The 23972-nt window shown below is 40.6% G+C and overlaps 1 protein-coding gene across 1 annotated transcript; it reads left to right on the top strand.

Moving 5' to 3' along the window:
* Positions 1–2421: 2421 nt before the first annotated feature.
* On the top strand, positions 2422–22789 carry SPTY2D1 (SPT2 chromatin protein domain containing 1). Its single transcript, XM_037522747.2, is given in 7 exon segments — positions 2422–2607; positions 13178–13292; positions 14894–14959; positions 14962–16416; positions 18894–19062; positions 20959–21036; positions 22219–22789. Coding segments are annotated over 7 exon segments (2037 nt in total). The 5' UTR covers positions 2422–2547; the 3' UTR covers positions 22313–22789.
* Positions 22790–23972: the final 1183 nt, after the last annotated feature.

Genomic DNA, 23972 nt, shown 5'->3' with positions numbered 1-23972 from the left:
CTAGGCAACAGACTCATGTCCCCCCAAAGTTCTAGATGACAAAACACATACTTTAGTTTCACCCATTTTTTTCTCCTTGACCTCCTACACCACATAACTGATGCTGTATGATTATTCTATCCATAAAAAGTCCAGGATCTTGCTTGTTCAGGAGCATTGTGCAGTCTGCTCCATGACTCCCGTTCATCAGTGTGGTGTTGCTGACACAATAGTGAAATATTTGCAAAACTGGCCTCCTGCATGTGTGAACTATTTAAAGCAGGTGGGTATGTATTTGAAAGATATGTATAGCATAGATGATCTGTTTGCTATGCTGATCTCCCTAGGAGAAATAGAAAGATGAAAATTTCAGTTCTGCTATGGTACAAAGACTTACTCTTTAAATTTATTTTGTATAATTGCATGAAAATTTTTTAAAATTATTTTGCATCATTTATTGTTCTGGGGTGTAAGCCAGAGGTTGGGGGCAGGGCAGGTAAGAGGATTCACTAAAGACCCAGTGGGGAGCAGAAAAGGTGGAGCTACTGAAATACACTGCTGAAGGGAACAGGAGAGGTCTATTGCTCTTGGTAGCCAGACAGATTATGCAGATGCTTCTCTTCACTGACTTTCCCCCTTTTGCAGGGCGGCAGCCCTTCTGTTTGCCTGTGCCTATCCCACCTGTGCCTATGCAGGTGCTCCTTGTTGCCAGTTTTTTCCCTTTGCAGGGCAGCAGCTCTCCTTGCCCACCTGTGAGCAAGGGTGCTTTCTCTTCACTGACCTCCCTTTGCAAAGCAGCAGAAGCTGCTCTTCTCCAAAGATTGTCCATCTGTGACTATGCAGGCCTATCTTTCAGCAAATCTGTCCCATTCATGGGCAGCTCATCCTGCTCGCTTGTGTCTATGCAAGTGTCCTTTATTCTTCTCTCCCTTTTTATAATAACCTGCCCTTTTGGATATAAATCAACGCCTCTTTTGGATATAAATCAACCCAAGGACCCAGTTCTCTGAACCAAACACCTCTCCAAACCAACATCAGTTTTGATATCTTAGCTATAGTAAATAACAGTGCATGTTTGGGCTGTCTTAAATGGAAGACCTGGTTAAGGTAGAAATTCAGCATTAAAAGTTGAGTTGAAAGAATAAGACAAAATAGCTTTGCTTAGAATTTTTTGGCAACTTCATCAAGATATAATTTACATAGTGTAAAATTCACCTGTTTCAAGTATACAATAATTTTACAGTCTTCACAATCCAGTTTGGGAGCATTTCCATCACAGCAAAAAAAATCCCTAATATCTATTTTCAATTAACCCAGGACTAACCACTAGTCCTGGTGGTGGACTATTTGTGTTTTCCTGAGTTGTGATGAACTGACAAACTCCAGATTAAATCTTTTTTTTTTTAATAGAGGCATGTTTTATTTATTTATTTGTTTGTTTGTTTTGTTTATACATGCACTGGGTACAGCCAGAAGCGCGGGAGGGTGAGAGAATTCACCAGAGCCAGAGCGGGGAGCAGAGCAGGCAGAAGGACCGAAGTACACTGCTGAGGGGCGCAGCGGGCGGCAGGGGGGGTCTGCGCGCCATGTGGGACCCTCCTCAGGTGGCCGGGGAGCAGCTGGGGATCGAACCGGCGCCGCCGAGGTCGCGGGCAGCCTCGCAACCCAGCGCTCAACCGCTGAGCCACCGGGGAGGCCCCTCCAGATTAACTCTTAAAAGGATTAAGCCAGGAGTGGATTACCAATGAATATGGATGTGCATCTCCTGTTGGGTCTGCATGTAAGAGCTGCATGTGAGTTATTCCTTCATTCATCCACTAAGCAAAAACACAACTGGTTGTCCTACGTGGACCTTATTATTTAAATGGGGGCAGGAGCAGTGAGCGTATGCGTTCAGGCACAGCATGTGTGCATATGTGCAGGAGGTGGGCACACAAACATGCGCCAGGACTACACGAGTAATGGGCGCCCAACACAGGGCCAGTAGGTGCCGTGTGCGCCTGCGCAGCCTCGCAAGCGCCTAGAAACCGGTAACCGTAACTCGGGGTTCGAGAGTCGTTGGTCCTGCTGTTGGGGCTCCGCTATTTCGGACACGAGCGTCTACCCGTGACAACCACCGAACCCAGGCCTGGCAGGTAACCCCTCACCCGCGCGCTCTTCTCATTCAGAGCACACAAAGTGCATCAACACCCGAACGCGCTCCCAGGAAGCGGCGCTCCCCCTAGGCCACACCCCGCAACCTATAGGCCGCGCCTCCTTGGCCAGTGAAGCGCTTAGCCCCGCCCCTTTGAGCCGACGCCAGCAGCCACGTATCACGTTTCTACGTGTCTCGAGCTCAAAGCGGAAGTTACGCCAGGACTCGCGAGCGAGGCGGTGGACCTGAAAGGATATAGGTCGCTTAAGGAAAGGGGGCGGGCCGACGGCATTGGCAGGCGCCGGAAGTGGTCCCGCCGAGGAGGGGTGGGAGAGGGCTCGGCGAGGCAGTCCTTTCGGCTGTAGCTGGGCACCGCGGTAAGACGCAGCACCGCTCCTCTCCGAGCACCTGGCCGGCCCTCCGCCTCGGCCAGCATGGATTTCAGGGAAATCCTCTTGATAGCTTCCAAGGGACAAGGTGTCAACAACGTACCGGTAAGTACCAGCCGGGCGCTACTGTAGGAGACCCTAATCTTCAAGTTGTGTGTGTGTATGTGTGTGTCTGTGTGTGTGTGTGTGTGTGTGTGTGTGAGTGGCCCGTGGAACTTCCTAGGACTCTCCTGTCCACTCCAGGAGAGGACAAACCCGGACGCCTGTTTCTTGGGCGTGTGCTTTTAGGGACTTAGGTGAAGAGATGCTGGAGATGCGAGGCGAGCTGCTTTCCTGCGAGTAGGTTTCTCTCACTTAATTGCCTCTGCAACATGGACTTTTCGGTTTGGGTGTTTTAGAGTTGCGTGAAAGCTGGTGAGTGGAGCCGTGCCTGGCACATAGTGGGATCTAGTGCTAGTACTTTCTGGCTACGGCATAAACTTCAGCTCATAGGTTGAAGAGGAAGCATGTTTGTTGGGGAGTTCAGAGGTTTTAGGGACTTGGCCTGTGAAAGTCTTTTGGCTGATTTCCCGCCGATCTTAGGGTCAAGCATTTAGTGATTTCTCGAACTAGTTCTCTGACTCGTGGCCCCACCCACTCCACCAGCTAAGTGAATTATCACGTCGCGAGGGTTATCACCCGGTATTGGAAAGAAGTGTGCAGCAGATTCCATGAAATCTTCGGTGGGTTAGTTTCAGCCCCCTTTATGTGTGGTTTTCCACAGTTGTCTTTGTTTGAAATCTAGGTCCCATTTGTTCAGTGATATTTGCCGATTCGTTGATATTCACAGAGCAGTATAAGATCTTTAATCTAAATGCTGGAGAGTGGGGAGTGCCTGGTTTGCGTGGTTGGTGCTGTTTTGCATAAACTAGTCATTTCTGGATCCTCAGATGGTACCCGCAGCACAGCTGTAAACCAATAAATTGCGTTGTGATACCTGCGGTTTGAGCAGTGAGGTGTAGAACTCAAACAGTTCTCTGTTAAAGTCAATTCAACTGGAATTTATTGAGTGCTCACAATGTGCTCTGCATTTCTTACAGGCATAAATTTTATTACAATGTTTTTTTTTTTCCTTCTGTGTTTTTTTTTCCCGAGGCCGGCCCAGTCTTTTGCCTTTTTGAAAATATTGATCTGAGATAGTAAAATAACTGGTAAATAAAACTGATACCCATCAATTTGTGCGTCCCCTCCATATATATTTTCATCTCCTATCCCAAGTGCTCTGAATAATCATTACTCTTAAGTCATGAGTCATTAACTCTGCAGGTTGAAGCTGTAGCCTTTGAAACCTCGAACAACAGAATTACTTTCTGCATCTGTAAATTTCCTAGACATGTCAATATTGGATTTCATGACCATTCATCTTTGCATATTTATGTTCATATTTCATTCTAGCTGTTAATTTCAGTGGAGTTCAAAGATAACTGTGATGGCTAGGAATATCTGTGAAATCGTCATGATCGAATTAGTCATTTCTTGTCTTAAAACCAGTTGCTTTTGGGAGAAAAGCAGATATTCCTAGAGCATATTTCAGAATAATGTTTGTATTTCAGAATGGTCGTTATCTCTCCCTACCCCCAAGCTAGTAAACCTAGAAGTTTGTTAGTTAGCAGCATTATAATTCTTTTTTTTCACATCAGATAAAAATACATCACAAAAGAAACTCTTGAGGAATACAGCAATATTAAATGTAATCCATGATCCTTATTTTTTTTCTTGCTTTAATTTGATTCATCTAATTCTAAATATCAGCTCAAAGTAAAGTCTTTTTAGGACATTCCATCAGTGTAAACAGTGTTTATAGGGTCCAGGAAAACTGCTTCTTTCTGCAGAATTCTTCACCCTTTCAGGTGGTTTGGGGATAGAGCCCTACATAGTGTATACTCTAAAAATTTGGGACACTTATGAAACATTCAGAATGTTAACACATCCCTATATCCCCACACCCTATATTTAAAATATATTAATATTTGCCATATTCATATTTAAAAAATAGGCTAATATGACTGAAATCTCAGTTTTTTAAATTGTGAAATGTAACATATCTTACAGTGTAATAGATTAACACAAAACAAATACCTTGTAAACCAATAATCAAGCCATAGCATACACACCCTATTTGACTTATACGATTGATTGATTGATTGTTTGCTTGATTGATGACCTGAGAACCACAGAGGGTTTACAGCAGTTGACAGCTGTAGCTCCATCCCTTTGTAGTGATTGGTTTATTTTCCCCTTTTAACCAACTTCCTGCCTTCCATTTGGGTCCTTAATCTGAGCCAGCATTCACATTTCAGTCTTCAGTAGTTCCTATGTCAGACCTTTGCTACAGAAAGGAAATAAAATGACTAGCCTAATTAGACTAAAATCCAAAACAGCCAAATCTGACTCTTCGCAGAGCTTCATTTTTTTTTTTTTTTTAAGATTTATTTATTTATTTGTTTGTTTATTTATACAAGCACTGGGTACAGTCAGAAGCACGGGAGGGTGAGAGGATTCACCAGAGCCAGAGCTGGGAGCAGAACAGGCAGAAGGACCGAGGTACACTGCTGAGTGGAGCAGTGGGCACGGCAGGAGAGGTCTGCGTGCCTTGTGGGACCCTCCCTCCCCGGTGGCCAGGGTTTGAACCAGCGCTGCGGAGGCTGCGGGCAGCTTTGCAGCCCAGCACTCAACCGCTGTGCCACTGGGGAGGCCCACAGCAGAGCTTCATTTTTAACAGGTGCTGTTGTATATGACTTGAGAAGCAATGGATGTTTCCCTAATGAAACATCTTTTCCGTTTCTTAAGAGAAATAGTTATCTATAATATTTTAATTAAAACAAAGGGAAGATTGCATCATGCCTGCAAATATTAAGCACACAATCATCTCCCAGTGGAAAACTAAGTACAAACTAATAACTGATCAAGATGATGTAACCATTCATTGTTATTAGCTGTTTAAATTTAAAGGAGAAAAGGATATTTCTATTAACTTTGCACTTCAGATTTTTCTGGGTTCCTCTAGCAAAAAAACAGTGGTTGTCTTGTTCTGGTAGAGTCTTGGTCTTTTAGAACTTAGATTATGAATTCTGGTAGGTTTCTAGTAGCTACAATTGATGCCTTCTAGTGCATAAAACAAGTTACATGATTCTCATAGTCAGATTGTGAAAATCATCCCAAACAAACTACCCTGTTGCTCTGGTGTAACCTACAAACCAAAAAAGTAAAGAGGAAACCTTCCTGTGGTCTCAGATATGAAAGGATTTGGGCAGTGGAGTGGGGGAGGGGAAGTAGAGGGGGTGCTAAATATAGCACCTTGAGGATAGGAACATTAATTGCTGAAAATGAAGCCCACTGACTTTTCTGGGGTGGCAAATTAAGTTGTCCTCAGAGGCCAGGTAAATTATACGAATTGTTGAAGTACTCGGAATACAAAATGATAGGTGTCAAGCTCCTTTGGATTCAGAAAAAGCCTACCATTTATTTCTTTTTAAAGAACAGTCTGGTCCAACAAAAAGTTTCTGCAGGTAGTCACTTTGTAACTCTTGATCTATAATTGATTATAACTGTATTGCTCCCCTCTCTTAGATCTGAAGAATGCCTTTTTCCTGTGACTGGGATAGCTTTGGATTTCTAACATGGAGCATTGTTTTAGGAGAGGGTCTTTTAGAAACTGTCTCCACAAAGATTCTGTCATTTCTCTTCCCCATTATAACCTGGAGAATTGCTTTCTGAATAATAATGATGATAACAGTTAACATTTATAAAACTTACTCTGTGTCCGGCACTTTTCTAGTACTTTGTGTGTTAATTAATCACCATAATAGCCATATGAGAAAGGTTGTTTGAGGAAACTGAGGCCCAGAGAGGTGAAGCAATTTACCCAAACCACACAGTTAATAAGTGACAGGGCTAATGATGGCAGAGCAGGGAATCTAATCCAGGATGATTGACTCCAGAGTTGCTCGTAGTCTTGATTCTGTTAGGGAAAGTGTTTTGGATATGGGTGGTGAGGAAAGTTGTCATCTTTACATCCTGAATCCAACTCCCAGCTCCCTACCCCCAACCCCAGCCTAATACAGCTTTAGGCAGTAACCCTATTGACTTTTTTTGTTGACACTTCTCATTGTACAGTAAAATCTAATGGGAGAGCTATTTAAAGGCCAAACCAGTAGTATCTGGAAACAAGTGGATATTGAAATATTTACAGCCTGTTTGAGAAAGTGCCAGCATGGTTAACAAAATTAGAGTCTGAGGGTGAGAGAAGATAAGATTAAAAGTTCAGTGGTAGACCTGTTTGAGGTAGTGACACTATCCAAGAGTCAAGTAGAAATTAGGGAATGACATTAAAATTGAGGTTAGAGCTAAAGGTGAAAGTGTTGGAATTAACTGAGAAGTAAGCCATGTTGTAGTGGGACGGAAACACTTTTAGACCTGAGTCAAGAGACCTAGAATCTAATTCAGACTCTGCTACAAACTATTCGAGTAATATCAAGTGACTACTGAATACATAGTTTTCTTTTCTGTTGGTGCCATTTCTAACATACACGTTGGGCTAGAGGCACTCAGTTATATTTCATAAACACAGTAAGTAAATTTTACATTTAATCCTTTAGCATGCCACAAATAACATTAACTCTGAAATGCTTGCTTTTTTGGTTTTATTTTCACCTTCTTGGCCACCCAGGGAAGCAAACCTTTGGTTTTCTAGGCATGCATGTATTTGAATATTCTTAACCCCTAAATCTAACCAATAATAAATTTTTAACTTATCTGGGCCTCCCCGGTGGCGCAGCGGTTGGGCGCTGGGTTGCGGGGCTGCCCGCAGCCTCTGCAGTGCCGGTTCGATCCTGCTCCCCGGCCACCAGAGGAGGGTCCCACAAGGCGCGCAGACCTCTCCTGCTGCTCGCTGCTCCCCTCAGCAGTGTACTTTGGTCCTTTTGCCTGCTCTGCTCCCTGCTCTGGCTCTGGTGAATTCTCTCACCCTCCCGCACTTCTGACTGTACCCAGTGCTTGTATAAATAAATAAAAATAAATAAATCTTTAAAAAAAAATTTAACTTATGTGAAATCATCAAGAAATGTGTATGTTTGACAATTATAATAGGTTATCTCGTAAGTGAAGAACAACACTCAAGAAGGGTTTGATGCCAACATAACATATTTGGTGAACACTTATTTCTGAACTGAAATAGGTGTCCTTCTTTTCTTAATCTGATTGCGACAGTATAATTTCAATGCAAGGAACACATGTTCTAAGTGACTTTATGTTTTCTAGGCCTGTTGTCTTCAGAATTACAAATCCTGGCAAAATCTCTGATTTAAGTGGCATAAGTTTCACTGTTGTGGATCACTCACGCGTCCAGCAGATTTGCTGGGTTGGCTTGCAGGGTAACAAAATGGATACACTCAGGGTAAAAGAAACTGTTGTCCAGCTGCTTTTCATGAAGCTCAAACAATGAAGCAGCCTGGTGCCTTGAATCAAATTCAGAATTGGTGGGGACATCTTGATGTAATGCTGCTAGAGTTAAATGTGACCATCTGATGCAGGAGAAAGTGCCAAATAGCTCTTCTGCTTTATTAAATAGAATATAATGTAATCTTAGCCCGAGCTTTAAAACGCAAAACAAAACATGGGTCTCAACAAAACAGTTTTCTCCTGGACTTACCCTGTTGGAGTATAGGACTATCGATTAATATTCTTTTACAAGAGATGTTTTGATATCACAGTCTTACTCAGCCCCTTTTTGAAAGGTTTAGCCAGCACAGGAAGATCTGTAGTGATATGCCCAAGAAAAATGAAAATATATTCACACAAAAACTTGTACACAGATGTTCACAGAGGCATTAACTATAAAGGCTGAATAATCCAAATATCCATCAACTGATGACTAGATAAATAAAATTTTCTATATCTATACAATGAAGTATTATTCAGCCATAAAAGGAATGAAGTACTGACACACGCTACAGCATGAACATTGAAAATATGTTAAGTGTCAGAGTTCTCCAGAGAAATAAACAATAAGTTTTATTTTAGGAAGTTGGCTCAGGAAGTCTGAAATTTGTAGGATAAACCTAGAGACTGAGAACTCAGGCAAGAAGAAATACTGTAGTCTTGAGATAGAATTCCTTCTTTGATAAATCAATTTTCCCTTTTAAAGCCTTTAATTGTTCTTAAGGCCTTCAATTAGGGCCTCCCTGGTGGTCTAGGGGTTAAGTCCCAGTGCTATCACCACTAAGGTCTGATTTCCATCCCCAACCACAGAGCTAAACCAATGCCGTGCAGGAGACCTGTCTCACCTGCTGCTCACTCCCCTTAGCTGTGCATTCCAGTAAGTCCTCCTGTTCTGCTGCCCACTCTGTATCTGGTGAATCCTCTCACACACACTACACCCCACATGTACCTCTGGCCTACCCATACTCTCTGGTGTAAAATTTTCTACCAAAAAAAAATGTGTGTGTGTGTGTATGTGTAAAAGGCCTCCAATATATTATGAAGGGTAATCTCCTTTACCTAAAGTCAGTTGGTTGTAGATGTTAACCACATCTGCAAAATACCTTTGTCGTAACAACTATTGGATAGTTGGTGTTTACTTGAGTAGCTAGATACCATAGCCTATAAAATTGATCATCACAGTCACATATTCTGTGATTTCAGATTTTTCCAAGTTTTATTTGAGCAAAACAAATTTTTAGAAAAGTTTGTACTAACAAAAGAATGAATTAAATCATCATCTTTTAAATTAACTCACAGATTTATAAGAAAATTTACTTCTATATTATTTACATAATTGTCATTTTTGAAAATGTAGGTATATTCTGTTTTTTCTCAAATAATTACGATGCCCTTGCTAAATTATTTAATGGTCATAGAAACTAAACATTCTCAATTTTAGTTAAACCGGAGGAATAATTATTTTTCTGTTGAAGGATGTTAGGAATCTCCAAAAGATGTTAGCATTGTCCAAAAGATATTCTGTTGGCCTTTGAAAATGTCTATTTTTTAACTTAATAGTAGAATCAAATGAAAATTGACATCGGAGTTTCTAAATAAAAAAGTTACATATTTTGTATAATATGGTCTGTAGATTTTTACTTTATGATAAATGTCACTATGTCATGGTATGCTAGGCATATAATTTTATTTATATAATGTCTAGAATTGACATATTCATAGTGACACAAAATAGTTTAATGGTTGCCAGGGAATGAAAGGAGAAGGGAATGGGGAATGTCTAAAGAGGATAAGGGATTTAAAATGTTCTGGAATCAAATTGTGGAAATGGTTGCATAACTCTATGAAAAACCAGTGAATTGTACACATGGGTGAATTTTATAGTGTGTGAATTATATCTCAAGAACAATGTTAAAAGATCATCTGTGGAGATTCAAGTATTCCCCCTTCCTGCCCCCATCTAGGTTTTATGACTTAAATTTTGCCTTAGAGAATCTTTTAATATTCTCCTAATATCTGCTTTTGAGTGCTATGGAAGATGCAGGCAACTATTAATTAATACTTAGTTCATGTCAATGAATAAGATTGATTCATCAAATAGGACCTCAAACTACTTAAATGTTTCCTAGCAGACTCATGAAATACACATTTTGTGAATTTACTGAATTTCTTTTCATATGGAAAGAACAAAAGTACTACAGAGTTGTTGGGTTAAATGTGAGGCTAATTTTCATAAGAATCCTTAAGGATTGGGGCCTCCCTGGTGGCGCAGGCAGGCAGTTGAGCACAGCGCTGTGAAGCTGTGAAGTTGTCCTCAGCCTCTGTACCCACTTGGCGAGCAGACCTCTCCTGTCTTGCTCGCTGCTCCCCTCAGCAGTGTATTTCATCAGTCTGCCTGTTCTGCTCCTCGCTCTGTCTCTGGTGAATCCTCTCACCCTCCCGCACATCTGGCCTGTACCCCGGTTCTTAAGGATTAGAGGTGTTTTTAAAATCCTGAAATTGAAATTGGCATGGAATTGATGGAAATGATGTACAAATGGGTGAAAAAAGCTAGAAATAATTTTGTAATTCTCTTTAGAGGGAATCCGAGTTACTGAACCCCCCTCTTGTTTCTTGCTTGTGTTTTACTTTTTCTTTATGTTCCTTAGTGTTTCCTATAGTATTGCACATAAAGCTTGGGCTAGTCCATAATTTTAGGTGATGCACAAATGTATTTTATTCTGATTTTTTAAATAGTTCTATATTGGTCTGATCTGGAAAATACAGCCTTTTGGGCTAGTCATTTCATCGATATTATTGCTTGAGTTAAAGCTATAATGATAGATTATAGTCTTAGGTCTATTTTCTTCAATAAGTAAATAATACACATGGCATACTAAAAGGGCGAAAATTATGAAGTAGGCATGTGAATGACTGAGTCTTACCATTAGAGCATTAGACTCTGCCCTGTTGGCAATGTCATTTTCCCTCTAGGCACCTGTATTCAGGTAAGAGTAGCTTTTCTGCTAGTCATATAGCCCATCACCTATCTATTGATGCCCCAGGTTAGGAAAATAGGTTTCTGTCCTAAAGTCAAATTAGGAAGTGCTCATTGCTGTAACAGCTAGCTAATAAACCAACCCTGTTTTAAATTATTAGCACTAACGTGTATGTTGGCATTTTTCTGGGGGAAATCCTGTTTCAACTTTGATTCGACAAGATCTGGACTCTAGTTGTCAGGGACAGGAAATTAAGTCTTGCCAACAAAACCCCACCCTTCCTTTTCCAAGTTACTGATAACATGGAGTAGAGTTAGTCTGTGCCTCTGCTTATGAAAGGCTATCTGTCTTATACACCATGAATTGTATTCATGGTGGCCCTTCCATTGTGGAATATTGTAATATTCTCCTAGTATTTGCCTTCAAATGCATAAGACCTGTGTTTAAGTTGTGAACTAGAACAATTCTATACATCTAGTTAGGCACACATTATTACTACTTTTTCTCCTTATTCTCCCTTCCCCTCGTTTTCTCCTTGTAATATTGGGCCCCAATCATTATGGAAAGGGAGTACAACTAAATATACAAAGATAGGGACTTCAAAAGGATCTCATTGTGAGTCAGCTAAAGTGACTAGGAGACAAATGTAGATGCTGCCTTTGGGATTTCTCTGTCAGGGATGTGTCAGGACTCGGCATTGCTATCATGCAGGATTTTCAGGTTTGATTAGGGCCTTGCCCAGCTGTTTTGTTGGTAGACTTGGTCAGAACATCCAGCCTGTTTCAAGATGTCTTGTATTTGACAGTTGTTTAGTAAGCATGAATCCCTTGGCTTTCCTCCAGAAATTTCAAACACATTTTGGGATTCACTTTTTTGATTTCTGAGTAGGTTAGTTTGTTCTCAGAAGTTAGTGTTTGTAGCTTAGTTTGTTCTCAGAAGTTAGTGTTTCTTTTTTTTTTTTTAACTAGCACAGCAATAGGTTCAGTGGGTAAGACTGTCATCTGCCTAACAAGATGAAAGGGAGTACTTTAAAAATCTTATTTCCCAGTACATAAATTTAATGAATTTAACTTACGTTCTTATTAGAGATGAATCACCCTGGTCAGAGTGGTAAGTTCTGTTTATCATAGTTCTCTAATGATACTGACAAAATGGAAATATTTTTCCTTTCATAGTTCAAATTAACATTATTCTAGTTTTTTTTTTTTTTTTTTAAAGATTTATTTATTTATTTATACAAGCACTGGGTAAAGTCAGAAGCGCGGGAGGGTGAGAGAATTCACCAGAGCCAGAGCAGGGAACAGAACAGCCAGAGTGACGAAATACACTGCTGAGGGAGCAGCGGCGGCAGGAGAGGTCTGTCGCGCCATATGGGACCCTCGCCCAGTGGCCGGGGATTGAACCCCCACTGCAGAGGCTGCGGGCAGCTTCGCAACCCAGCGCTCAACCGCTGCGCCACCCAGGAGGCCCAACATTATTCTAGTTTTAATCATCTCCTGATACAGCTACATAAAAAGCAAAAGCCCAGAGAAATACCATCTGTGCTACTTTTGGTATGATATGGAAACCTGTTTAAAAGAGTTTTGTGTGGCAAGTTAGTATTTAATGAACATAGAGCTACCATTAAAAGATACAGAAAATTAAGCTCTTCTCACTGCTTAGATTTATTTAAAAACACTTTTTAGCTATGATTTGCCCTAAACTTTGCCTGTTATGGTCAAGTGAAAATCTCAGTGTTTTTGTTGTAAGCAAAATGACTTATCTACCTATAAGTTCCTACTAGAAAATCATCAGGAATGGGGTACTCGGGAGAGAAAACAATTGTGGATAGTTGTTTTTTCTGTTTGTTTGAAAAATTCAACTTTGAATTGCTTAGTTCTGAGGAAAACTCATTTTTGATCAGTTTGTAAAAATCTATTCTAAATGATTTCTTTAGTCACCCAGTCCAAGTATCTTTTTGGAAAAATAGCCTGAAAATAGTGCCTCTTGGTTCATTTAAGCATTATTTAGAACGTTTGCACCTAAAAATACTAATGCATAATAATATTTAGCCTAAAACTGTATAACTAAATTTTAATGTGGGTTGTATGATCTCTAGTCAGGATTGGTTTTTCAGTCAGCATTTAAACTTCTTTTTGCTTGGCACAGTGCCTTACACCTAGTAGGAAATGTTTTTAAAGTTGGATTGTTTACAATTTTCATTCTGTTTTTATTTTTAGAAAAGGTACAGTTTGGCAGTGGGGCCTCCCAAAAAAGACCCAAAAGTTAAGGGTGTCCGATCTGCAGCTGTACAAGCTTTTCTCAGAAGAAAAGAAGAGGAGCTCAGAAAAAAAGGTATGTAGCTATAGCTTTATTCTCAGTTTCAAGGTTTTCTTCCTTCACAACTTAGTTGTAATTAACGAGTGGATCTTTGTAAGAACAAAACAGGCTAATGAATTCGTTGTGCCTGAATGTTCTGTACCATTATTTATAGCATTGTGTTGGGGTCAGAGTTTAGGGGCTGGACTCTTAACAGTCCTACAGATCTTTTCTCAGTGAGGAAAGAATTCAACATGGAGACTAGAGTTAGGCAGAAAGGCAGGAGATTTATTGTCAGATAAGAAGGGCAGGAGGGCCTCCCTGGTGGCACAAGGGGTTAAGCACCGCACTATGAAGCAGTCTGCAACCACTGCAGCATGGGATCGATCCCCGGCCAGGGAGGTGACCCACTTGGCGCGGCAGACCTCTCCTTGTCTCGCCCGCTGCTCCCTTCAGCAGTGTGTTTCAGTCAGTCTGCCTGTTCTGCTCCCCACTCTGTTGTCTCTAGTGGATCCTCTCACCCCCTGCACCTCTGGCCTATACCCCAGCTCTTATATGCATAAATAAATCTTTTTTTAAAAAATTTTAAGAAAAAGGACAGGAAAGCTCTCTGAGCAGAGAGGGCCCCCTAGGGTGTTGCCAGTGAGGGGGCAAGTAGCAGGAGTCTATATGGATATGGTGGGCAAGGAGTGAGGGTTTGGACATTGGGTGTCTCAGCATTGTGTCTCATAGATTGGTTTAAGTCTCCCAGGTTACTTGATCTGTTTTCCTGGAACCAGCTTTGATCTGTTGCTTCGACATTGTATGTTTTCTGAACACTCAGTTTTTTGCTGAGTCAGGGCACCCTGACCCTACCTGACTGCCTGATCTCAGCCTAACTTCCTTATTCAGCATTACACTAGTTCTTCTAGTATAATGTGTTCTTATGTTGATCATTTGTGTGTATGTTATCTTTTATTAGCAGTGCTGTCTTAATGAGCCTCCCCTGGTGGCGCAGCGGTTGAGCACTGGGCTGCGAAGCTGCCCGCAGCCTCTGCAGCACCGGTTAGCCCCAGCCGCCAGCAAGGGTCCCACATGGTGCGCAGACCTCTCCTGCCGCGCTCACTGCTCCCCTCAGCAGTGTATTTCGTCAGTCTGCCTGCTCTGCTCCCTGCTCTGTCTCTGGTGAATTCTCTCACCCTCCCGCGCTTCTGACTACCCAGTGCTTGTATAAATAAATAAATAAATCTCTTAAAAAAAAAAGTTAGACTAGGAACAGTTTATGAAAATCAGTAAACTCAAGTAGTTTAATACATGCAAACGACAAGGAAGCATTCAATAAATTTAAGTATTGATTGACTCAACAGTTGCACTAATTGGGTATTAGTGGTACTTTAGCATCATATATTTGGTATTTTCTATATTTAAAAGTGAAAAACAAGCCCCTTACTTGATTAGTCATATAGAAAAACACATGTGACCCACTCATTGTGTAAAGGTGACTCAATTGATACTTGTTCAAATGACTTCCTCATTTGATTCCTAGATGTCTTTGAACTGTGCTTGAATGTTACTTGTATTGAGACATCTATTGACTACAGGTGAACATGCTGTTATTTTGAGACCTTGGATAATATGTTCTTATTTCTCCCTTTTAGCCTTAGAGGAGAAAAGGAGAAAAGAAGAACTAGTGAAAAAGCGAATTGAGCTGAAACATGACAAAAAGCAAGAGCTATGGCCAAGAGGACAAAGGATAATTTCCATGGTTACAATGGGATTCCTGTTGAAGAAAAATCAAAGAAGAGGCAGACATTGGAAACCCACACTAGCCAGAGAGCAGACCAGGAGTATGAGATGGACGAAGAGGATGAATTCTTAGAATACAATCAAGCAGAGTTAGAGCAGGAGTATGAGGAAGAACAAGAACCTCCCAAAGTTGAAAGCAAACCAAAGGTCCCCCTTAAAAGTGCCCCACCACTCATGAACTTCACTGACCTCCTCAGGCTGGCTGAGAAAAAGCAATACGAACCAGTGGAGATTAAGGTAGTGAAGAAAACGGAAGAGCGGCCTATGACTGCCGAAGAACTTAGGGAGCGAGAATTCCTTGAGCGAAAGCATAGGAAAAAGAAAGCTGAGACAGATATAAGACTACCTCCAACTAAAAAGGCACCCCCTCAAAAAGAAAGTATGGGCACAAAACTTAGCAAAGGTTCTGGGGACAAGCATCCTTCTTCCAAGGGTACTCCCCTTCCTCATGCTGAGAAGAAATCCAGACCCAGCACAGCCAATGAAAAACACATAGGTTTATCTTCATCCAAATCCATGCCAGGAGAGAGGACCAAAACAGGACTTGGCAATTACTCCCAACCCCCACTTCGTGAGGGCCATGACAGACCTGTTTTCAATGGGATTGGAAAGCCCCACTCCAGCACTTACTCACCAAGTGTCCCAAAGACTTCTGCTAAAGGGACTCAGAGATCTGCTACTGAGCACAAAACCAAAAAATCTCATCCTAGCCTTTCCAAACCTGGGCCTATGGTCACCCCATACAATAAGACTAAGAGTCCAAGTGTCAGGCAGCCAGGCAGCAGCTCTAGCTCAGCCCCTGGGCGACCCAGCACTGGGACTGGTCGGCCCGTAGTCAATTCTGGCCCCGTGGTCAGGCGCCAGAATGGCACCTCCAGCTCAGGACCTGAGCGATCAATCAGTGGAACCAAGAGGCCAGCCAGTGACTTAAATCCCTCTGGACGGACAGTCGATGGTACAAGTGGCCCTGGACGACCTGCAAGCAGCTCAGGTGGCCCTGGGCGACCCATCAGTGGCTCAGGTGGTTCTGGCAGATCTGTGAGCAGCTCTGGTGGCCCTGGGCGGCCTGTGAGTCGTCCACATGACCTTCGTCGACCAGTGAGTGGCCCAGGCCCCCATGGGCAGTCACTTAGTGGCCCTGGGCGATCAGTAAGTGGCTCAGGTGCAGCTGGAAGAACTGTCAGTATTTCAGGCTCCCAAAGACCAGTGAGCAGCTTGGGACCTGGGCGAACAGTTAGTAGCTCAGGTCCCAGCTTGAAGCCCAAGTGCACTGTTGTCTCAGAAACAATTTCTTCTAAGAATATAATTAGCCGGCCCAGCAATGGACAGATGAATGGAATGAGACCTTCCTTATCTGGCTACAGATCTGCCCAAGGTAAAATTGCCCTTCACCCTAAGAATATATATTTGTCACTAAGAAATTGGAAAGAGTAGTTTTATATAACTAGAGACCCTGCTATAACTCTTCTATGTGCCCTTGAAAAACAATTTTATTGGAATAAAATTGTAAATCTGTATAGCATAATTTGACATCTAGCTATGCTACTTTGTATTCTCTACCAAAAGTCTGGTTCCCATCCACCACCGTGCAGTTGTCTCCTTTACCCAATCTGCCAACCCCCCAATTTCCCGTCCCCTCTGGTGGTGACCACCATTTTGTTTTCATATTTTAAGAGTTTTTGGTTCATTTGTTCGTTTCAATTTTAAATTAAGGTATAATATAAAGTTCATTGTTTTAAAATCTGTATATACTACGTTATGATCACTACTAAAAGTCTGTTTTATATCCAACAACACACAATTGAAACCTTTTGCTATTTTTCTCCCTGCTTCCCTCAGCCCCTCCACATTGGCAAACATTCTATTGTCAGAATATAAAGATTTGTTTTTGCCTTTTGTTTGTATGTTTGCTTTATTTATCTTACACATGAGCGAAATCATACAGTATTTGTCTTTCTCTGATTTATTTCACTTAGCATAATAATCTGCTCTGGGCCCACCCAAAGTCAGACTCAGTTTGAATAATTATCCATAATTCTGAGACTTTCATATTTTGTTGGACTTTAAAGAAACACGTTGTTCCAAAGGGCAAGATTTTATCTTTTTTATGCCCTAGTAGTGTTCCTTTGGGTATAAATAGAACATCATCTTTATCCATTCATCTGTTATGTGCCCTTTAATGCACTTTTGCAGTGATAGAATACTGATGTTTTGTCTGTCTTGTGCCTGAGACTTCCCTTAATGATCCTGACTTGGAGGTCTTTAGAAAGTCGCTTATCTGTTCATCCCTTTAATATCTCCATGTGTAGTAAACTTAGCTATTTCATTTGTAAGACAAGGGGAGTTTATATGCTTTACATGGTTCAGTTCCTCTTAATTTTTTCATGAGGATTGGCAAAACCTGTGTTCAAGGATTAGAGTGTATTTATAAGCTCCAAGACTTTTGTTGCATTATTTACTCATATATTTGTTAAGTACCTACTATGTACCAGGAACTGTTTCAGTTTGCCCTTGACTTTCTGCTGCTTATAGTAGGCAACATCAAGGACCTGCTGCTGGTCCATTGGGAGTCTACTGTCCCAAAGTCCAGGATCATCGGTAGCACCTTCTAACTGCTAGGTCATAGCTTTTTCATGACAATAAGCATTTGTTAAAACACTTGTTAGGTACTATGAAGAATGTTAAAAAAAAAAAAAAAAAAACAATAAAAATCCATGGTATAAATGTCGTAAATCAGCCAGAACCTTGGTTCTCAACCGAGGCAGTTTTGACCCTTGGTGAACATCTCACAATATCTGGAAACATTTTTCAGTGGCATAACTAGGGAAGAGATATTACTGGCATCAGTAGAGAGGTAAGGGATGCTGCTAATATTACTACAATTCACAGGGCACCCTCCGCACAACGAAGACTTATCTGGCCAAAATGTCAGTAATGCTGATGTTGAGAAACTGAGTAAGGGGGCAAAATGTACATATTAAAAAAATAACTGTAGGGCCTCCCTGGTGGCTCAGGGGTTACAGGCAGCACTATCAATCTATCGCCAGCCATTGCAGCACAAGTTAGATCCCTGGCCAGCCAGGGAGCAACCCACATGGCACAGCAGACCTCTGCTGTCGTGCCCACTGCTCCCCTCAGCATTGTGTTTCAATGGATCTGCCTGTTCTGCTCCCCATTCTCTCTGGTGAATCCTCTCACCTACCTCGCGACTCTGGCCTGTACCCCAGTTCTTGAATGCATAAATAAATCTTAGGAAAAAAAAATAACTGTAGAACAACAAAGGGAATGTTTTTAATCAAGAACTAGAAAGCAGTTGTTCCAGATGCTTGTCTGTTGATTCATGCTTCTCTTTGCAAAGTTTTTAATCATTCTTTTAGCAGGATGACCAAAACAAGGATATTATAATGAGTTTTTCCTCAGTCAGACTCAGTTTGAATAATTATCCATAATTCTGAGACTCTTTCATACTTCGTTGGACTCTAAAGAAACAATGAAACTTGGTATAATGGTATATTGTTACCTTTGGTGTCTTGGTAAAATTTGAAAGCTTGTGATGTTATAGCTATTCATAATTTTTTAAAGACAATTATCCTGCAGAAGGATGAGAACTGCGAAACTAGAAAATAATAGACATTCCTAGTAAACCCTGAGATAATAGAAATTCTAATCCTTGTGAATACCATGAAGCAGCAGAGATGTTATAACAATGACTCCATCCTGTGGGCCAGCTTGCTTGCTCTGGTTTTGAGGACACCATCTTAATGATTTCTCCAAATCTCCAAATACATAGGACTTTATTGGGACTGTTGAAAGTTTTAATGCTCTTATAAATAATGACTTTACTATTCTTAGGTCCTCAAAGGCTTCCCTTCCCTATTGGTTACAAAAGGCATCGAGATTATGAAGATGAGGAAGAGGAGGAATATGACTCTGAAATGGAAGATTTCATTGAAGATGAAGGAGAACCTCAGGAAGAAATATCCAAGCACATTCGGGAAATCTTTGGTTATGACCGCAAAAAGTAAGGCTAAATAAGATTTAGGTAACATGATACACATTTTACTTTGAATAACTCATGCAAAGGAGGAGAAACATTAATAGTAAAGGCAGTGAATACAATTCTTAATTTAGGAACCTTGCATGATTGTTTAGAGGTATTCTTTTGGGACTTAATATATAAGAATTAGATCAGAATGTTAGTATAATTATTTGCATGAAGGCCAAAAATACTTTTAAATTGTCCTCCTTTTAAGACGTATATTTAATGATAGTAAAGCAGCTTAATGTAAAAGAATTAAATTGGTTTTGATATCAGAAAGCCATGTACAGGGCTGTATTGAAAGCTGGTCAGGTCTGACACCCGCTTTTTTTTTTGGTGTCAAAAGCTTTGGACAATAGAATGGGACCTATACTGTTGACATCACCTGGGAGCATGTTAGAAATGCAGGCTCTCAGGCCTCACCTCAGATCTACTGAATCCAAATTGGCTTTATAAGGCTCCCAAGTAATTCATGTGTACATTAAGGTTTGGGAAGCACTGATATAGAGGAAAGATCAAGGTTTGAATGAAGAGTCACAAATACTGCATGGTTAAATTTGAGTAAATTACTTTTTAAGAAATGACATTTGGAAGGATTACATGGAGTGTTTATGTAAAACAAAATCAACTTATCACAGTGCTTTGAATCCAGGGATATGAGAAATTAGAAAGCCATCCTAAGAAAAGGTCTTTTTTTAAAAAAAAAAAAGACATTTAGTAAAAGAATTGAATAAAAATCAATTCTTGGGCCTCCCCGGTGGCGCAGCGGTTGAGCGCTGGGTTGCGAAGCTGCCCGCGGCCTCTGCGGCACCGGTTCGATCCCCGGCTGCTCCCCGGCCACCGGAGGAGGGTCCCACATGGCGCGCGGACCTCTCCTGCCGCCCGCTGCTCCCCTCAGCAGTGTACTTCGGTCCTTCTGCCTGCTCTGCTCCCCGCTCTGGCTCTGGTGAATTCTCTCACCCTCCCGTGCTTCTGACTGTACCCAGTGCATGTGTAAACGAAACAAAACGAACAAACAAACAAATAAATAAATAAAAAAAAAACATGCCTCTATAAAAAAAAAAAAAAAAAAAATCAATTCTTGATTTTTATCTAGTATTAGATAAAACATCTAGTATTAGTAATGTCATTAGCTGGCTCGCTGTGCTTAAGCCTTTAACTTACTGGCCTTAGTTCCACTGTTCCTACCCTATCTCATGATGATTGTGAAGCTCAATTGAGAGTAATATATGCAAAACCATATTCATGTGCAGATGGTCCCAAGCTTACTGTGGTTTGACTTACCAGTTCGACTTTACAGTGGTGCAAAAGTGATATATTCCTTAAAACCATACTTCAAATATTCATCTTGACCTAGACTATGATACAGGTAGTATGATTATCTTGTGATGCTGGGGAGCAGCAGGGAGCTGCATTTCTCAGTAAGCCACATGATCATTAGGGTAGCCAACCTACAATTTGCAGTATATGCAAGTGGAAGTGTTCTGAGCACATTTAAGGAAGGCTAGGCTAAGCCATGGTGTTGGTAGGTTAGGTTGAGTAAATGCATTTTTGATCTATGATATTTCTGACTTGCAATGGGTTTACCAGAATAAGGAGAGCTATATATTATGCTTTCAATACTTCAGTATCAACTGTCACATGTGGTGGTGGTGAGTCAGCACTGTTGCCTTGGTATTTCATCAACATTAAGATTGGGAATAGTTGCCTTCTGGGGGTAATTAGGACTCATTTATCTTAACTTCGGAAATTGCATCTACCCATCTTTCACCCCCTTGTTTCTGCTAAGCAATGTTTTGATTTAGTCATAAAAATGTTGATTTTAAAGACAGGAGAATGTAAATCCAATTTTTAACAATTTTTGTTTTCTTTTATCAGATACAAAGATGAAAGTGACTATGCCTTACGTTACATGGAGAGTAGTTGGAAAGAGCAGCAGAAGGAAGAAGCAAAGAGGTAAGTGCAAAAGTTAACCTATTTGTACAAAAAAAGTCCTGAAAGTTCTTCAGTGTTTGCTGCTTCAGTCACACCATTGGGAGCAGGGCTTTGGACTAAGTCCTGAGTTCCAATCCTTGCTGAGGGACTTTTAGACAAATTTCTGAGCCTTTCTAAATATGTGTTCTCATTTGTAAAATGTTTTTGCTCATTGAAGTATAGGATTAAGATAATATATGCACAAGTTGCCTAGTGTTGAGTCTCACTGATATAAGCACACAATAAGTAGAGGCTTCCCTGATCCCTTTGCAACATGTTTTTCTTTCCCCATCCTTAATTCCCTTTACATATCACACACATCTCTTTTTTTTACGATTTATTCATACAAGAGCCGGAGTACAGGCCAGAGGTGTGGGGGTTGAAAGGATTCACCAGAGACAGAGTGGGGAGCAGAACAGGTGGATTGACTGAAATACACTGCTGAGGGGAGCAGTGGGCGAGACAGGAGAGGTCTGCTGCACCATGTGGGTCCCCTTCCTGGCTGGGGATCAAACTCATGCTGCAGTAACTGCTGATTGCTCCATAGTGCTGACGTTCAACCCCTTTTGCCAGCAGGGCGGCCCACACACATCTTTTTCTTGCTAACCTGTATCTCTGCTGGTCTCAGGGACCTGGTAAGGGATGTTAAATTCCCTCTGTCTTGTTCCTTTTGGCTACCTGATAACTAATTTCTTGGGTAGTAGAAACAAGTGATCACTTTGTTTATATAGCATTAACTTGGTGAAATAATTCACATGTCAACCCAGAATGTTAAACTCTTAACTCTCTTCTTATTCTCCCATCCTGTAACTAGATAAAATATCAAACTAAAACATTGGGAAGGGACAAGAGAAGAAGGTTATTTGTTGAAAAATGTTTTATTTTTTAAAAGCTGTTAGAAAATAACATTTTATTACTTTGATGGGAATATTAACATAGTTTGTGTTGTGGCTGTATGGGAGGTCCTATTTCTACTATAACTTGAGTCAGTTGCTACAGGTGAAAAATATTCCATCTAGGCTTTTTTCAATGATAAGGGATTGAGGGACTTTTAGTACACCAGTAAATTCCATGTAAGCTCAAGCTTAAATTTCATTCTGGCTTTTTAAAGAAAATGATTTTGTGTGTATTGAGAACCACAATTTTTTTTTTTTTTTTTGACAGTTTAAGACTGGGTATGCAAGAGGACTTAGAAGAAATGAGACGTGAAGAAGAAGAAATGAAACGCCGAAAGACCAAGAAGCTAAAGAGGCATTAGCTGCTGCTTTTATTTATTTTTGTGAAATTCTAGAGATAATCTATAAGGAAGTCCTGCCTTCTGACTGAAGAAGCCCCCTCATCATTTTAGTTTTCTATTTAGGTACTCAAGGAGAAGGAATGCATACTGTCATTTGCAGGCAATCATTTGAGCATAGAGTATTTGCAAATACTTTCCAGGGTAAAATCTGTAATGCAGATGATAAAATGCCCAGTGAGTGCTCCGATGAAGTTAACTGTTCACAGGTGCCAGCCTTGCTCCTGATGAGCTATGCACTCTGCTGTGGGGCCACTCAGCAGTCAGCCAATCTCTTGTTCCTTTGCTGCTTTAAAAAGGAGAAAAAAAAAAAATTGCCCCTTGACTTCCATATTTCTGCTGATGTATGAGTCAGGCACTGTCTGGCTCCAAAACTTATTTTGTCTTTTTATCAGGAACCTGGCCCTTCTGTGAAAGTTGCCAGCAATAAAGTGACCTGTCTTTGGACTGAGAAAATGAAAATGTAGAGTAGAGTTTATAATTAATTATACGGATGGCATCTTTGTGACTTTGAAGTGAAAAGTAGAATAAATTATATTGCATCGTGCATTACTCATGGATTGGATGCTGAGCATTCTTATTCACTAATTTAGGCAATTAGGCAATTAAAAGTTATTCCAAGTTAAGTACAAGTTAACGCTATTTCATATATTCTTTTTAAAGTTTTCCTTTCAGATTTGTTGTTACGTTGGTTTTTGTGTAAAATAGACAAGGTCACTGTGCTGATTATCAAAAAAAAAACCATTTTTGTATTGAAGAAAAAATATTTTATTCAAACATTAGATTTGGAAGATAAATAGCTTAAAAAATAAGTGGCATGTGAGGTTCCCCTCTCCACTCCACTCCTCCCCCATTATAAAGATATTTTGGAATACAAGTTGCCCCTGTATCTCTTGATAGTAATTCCTTTGCATTTTTATCTCGAATTTCTTAGCAATTAATGGCAAATACCAAAAATAAATTATGTGTATCGAGAGCACCACCTTCTCTTTTGCCCATATTGCACTTTTATTTCAAGCTATGCACTGTGAAGAGATTATTTTCCAGATAGAAAAGGATGTTTACCTGTTACTGGTCTTTTACTAGGCTGTGGAACTGTCTTCTTATCCTTAAGTCCTAGCTAATAGATTTGATATCTCTTAAGCGTCAAGTCCAAACAATTCCAATCATACTGACCTTGGTTCTGGCTGGAGAGAAGCCAAGTCTCAAGGAAAGTCAGCTATAGAAAATGATACACGATACTGAAGAGCATTCTCAGTGTGACGGGTTAGGGACAGTGGAACATAAGCTTATAAAACAGCTCTGCAATAAACATCATGGCCATCCTACACCACTGAACAGTCATGATTAGGAAATAGGAGAGGCCTACAAAGAATCCTTAACTCTTCAACAGGTCCAGAAGTTATTTCTTTTTATTCAGTTTTCTGTATTCAGGAAAATCCATAATAGATGGCCACTGTACTGGTAATCCCTAATAGTCATCCCTTAATGGGACAACTACATGACCCAATTCTTTAAGACTGATTCATTTTGAAGTGATTTTCAAATTTTGAACATGTAAGATTTTTATTTTGAATCTGACAGGTGTCTCTTCACTACTAATTGAGCACCCTTTCTAAAGCTC

The sequence above is a fragment of the Talpa occidentalis genome, unplaced genomic scaffold (genome assembly GCF_014898055.3).
Source record: "Talpa occidentalis isolate TD23 unplaced genomic scaffold, MPIMG_talOcc4v2.1 talOcc4.3, whole genome shotgun sequence".
NCBI classification, from domain to species: domain Eukaryota; kingdom Metazoa; phylum Chordata; class Mammalia; order Eulipotyphla; family Talpidae; genus Talpa; species Talpa occidentalis.
The sequence above is the reverse complement of the archived record's forward strand: the minus strand, read 5'-3'. Positions and strand labels throughout refer to the sequence as shown.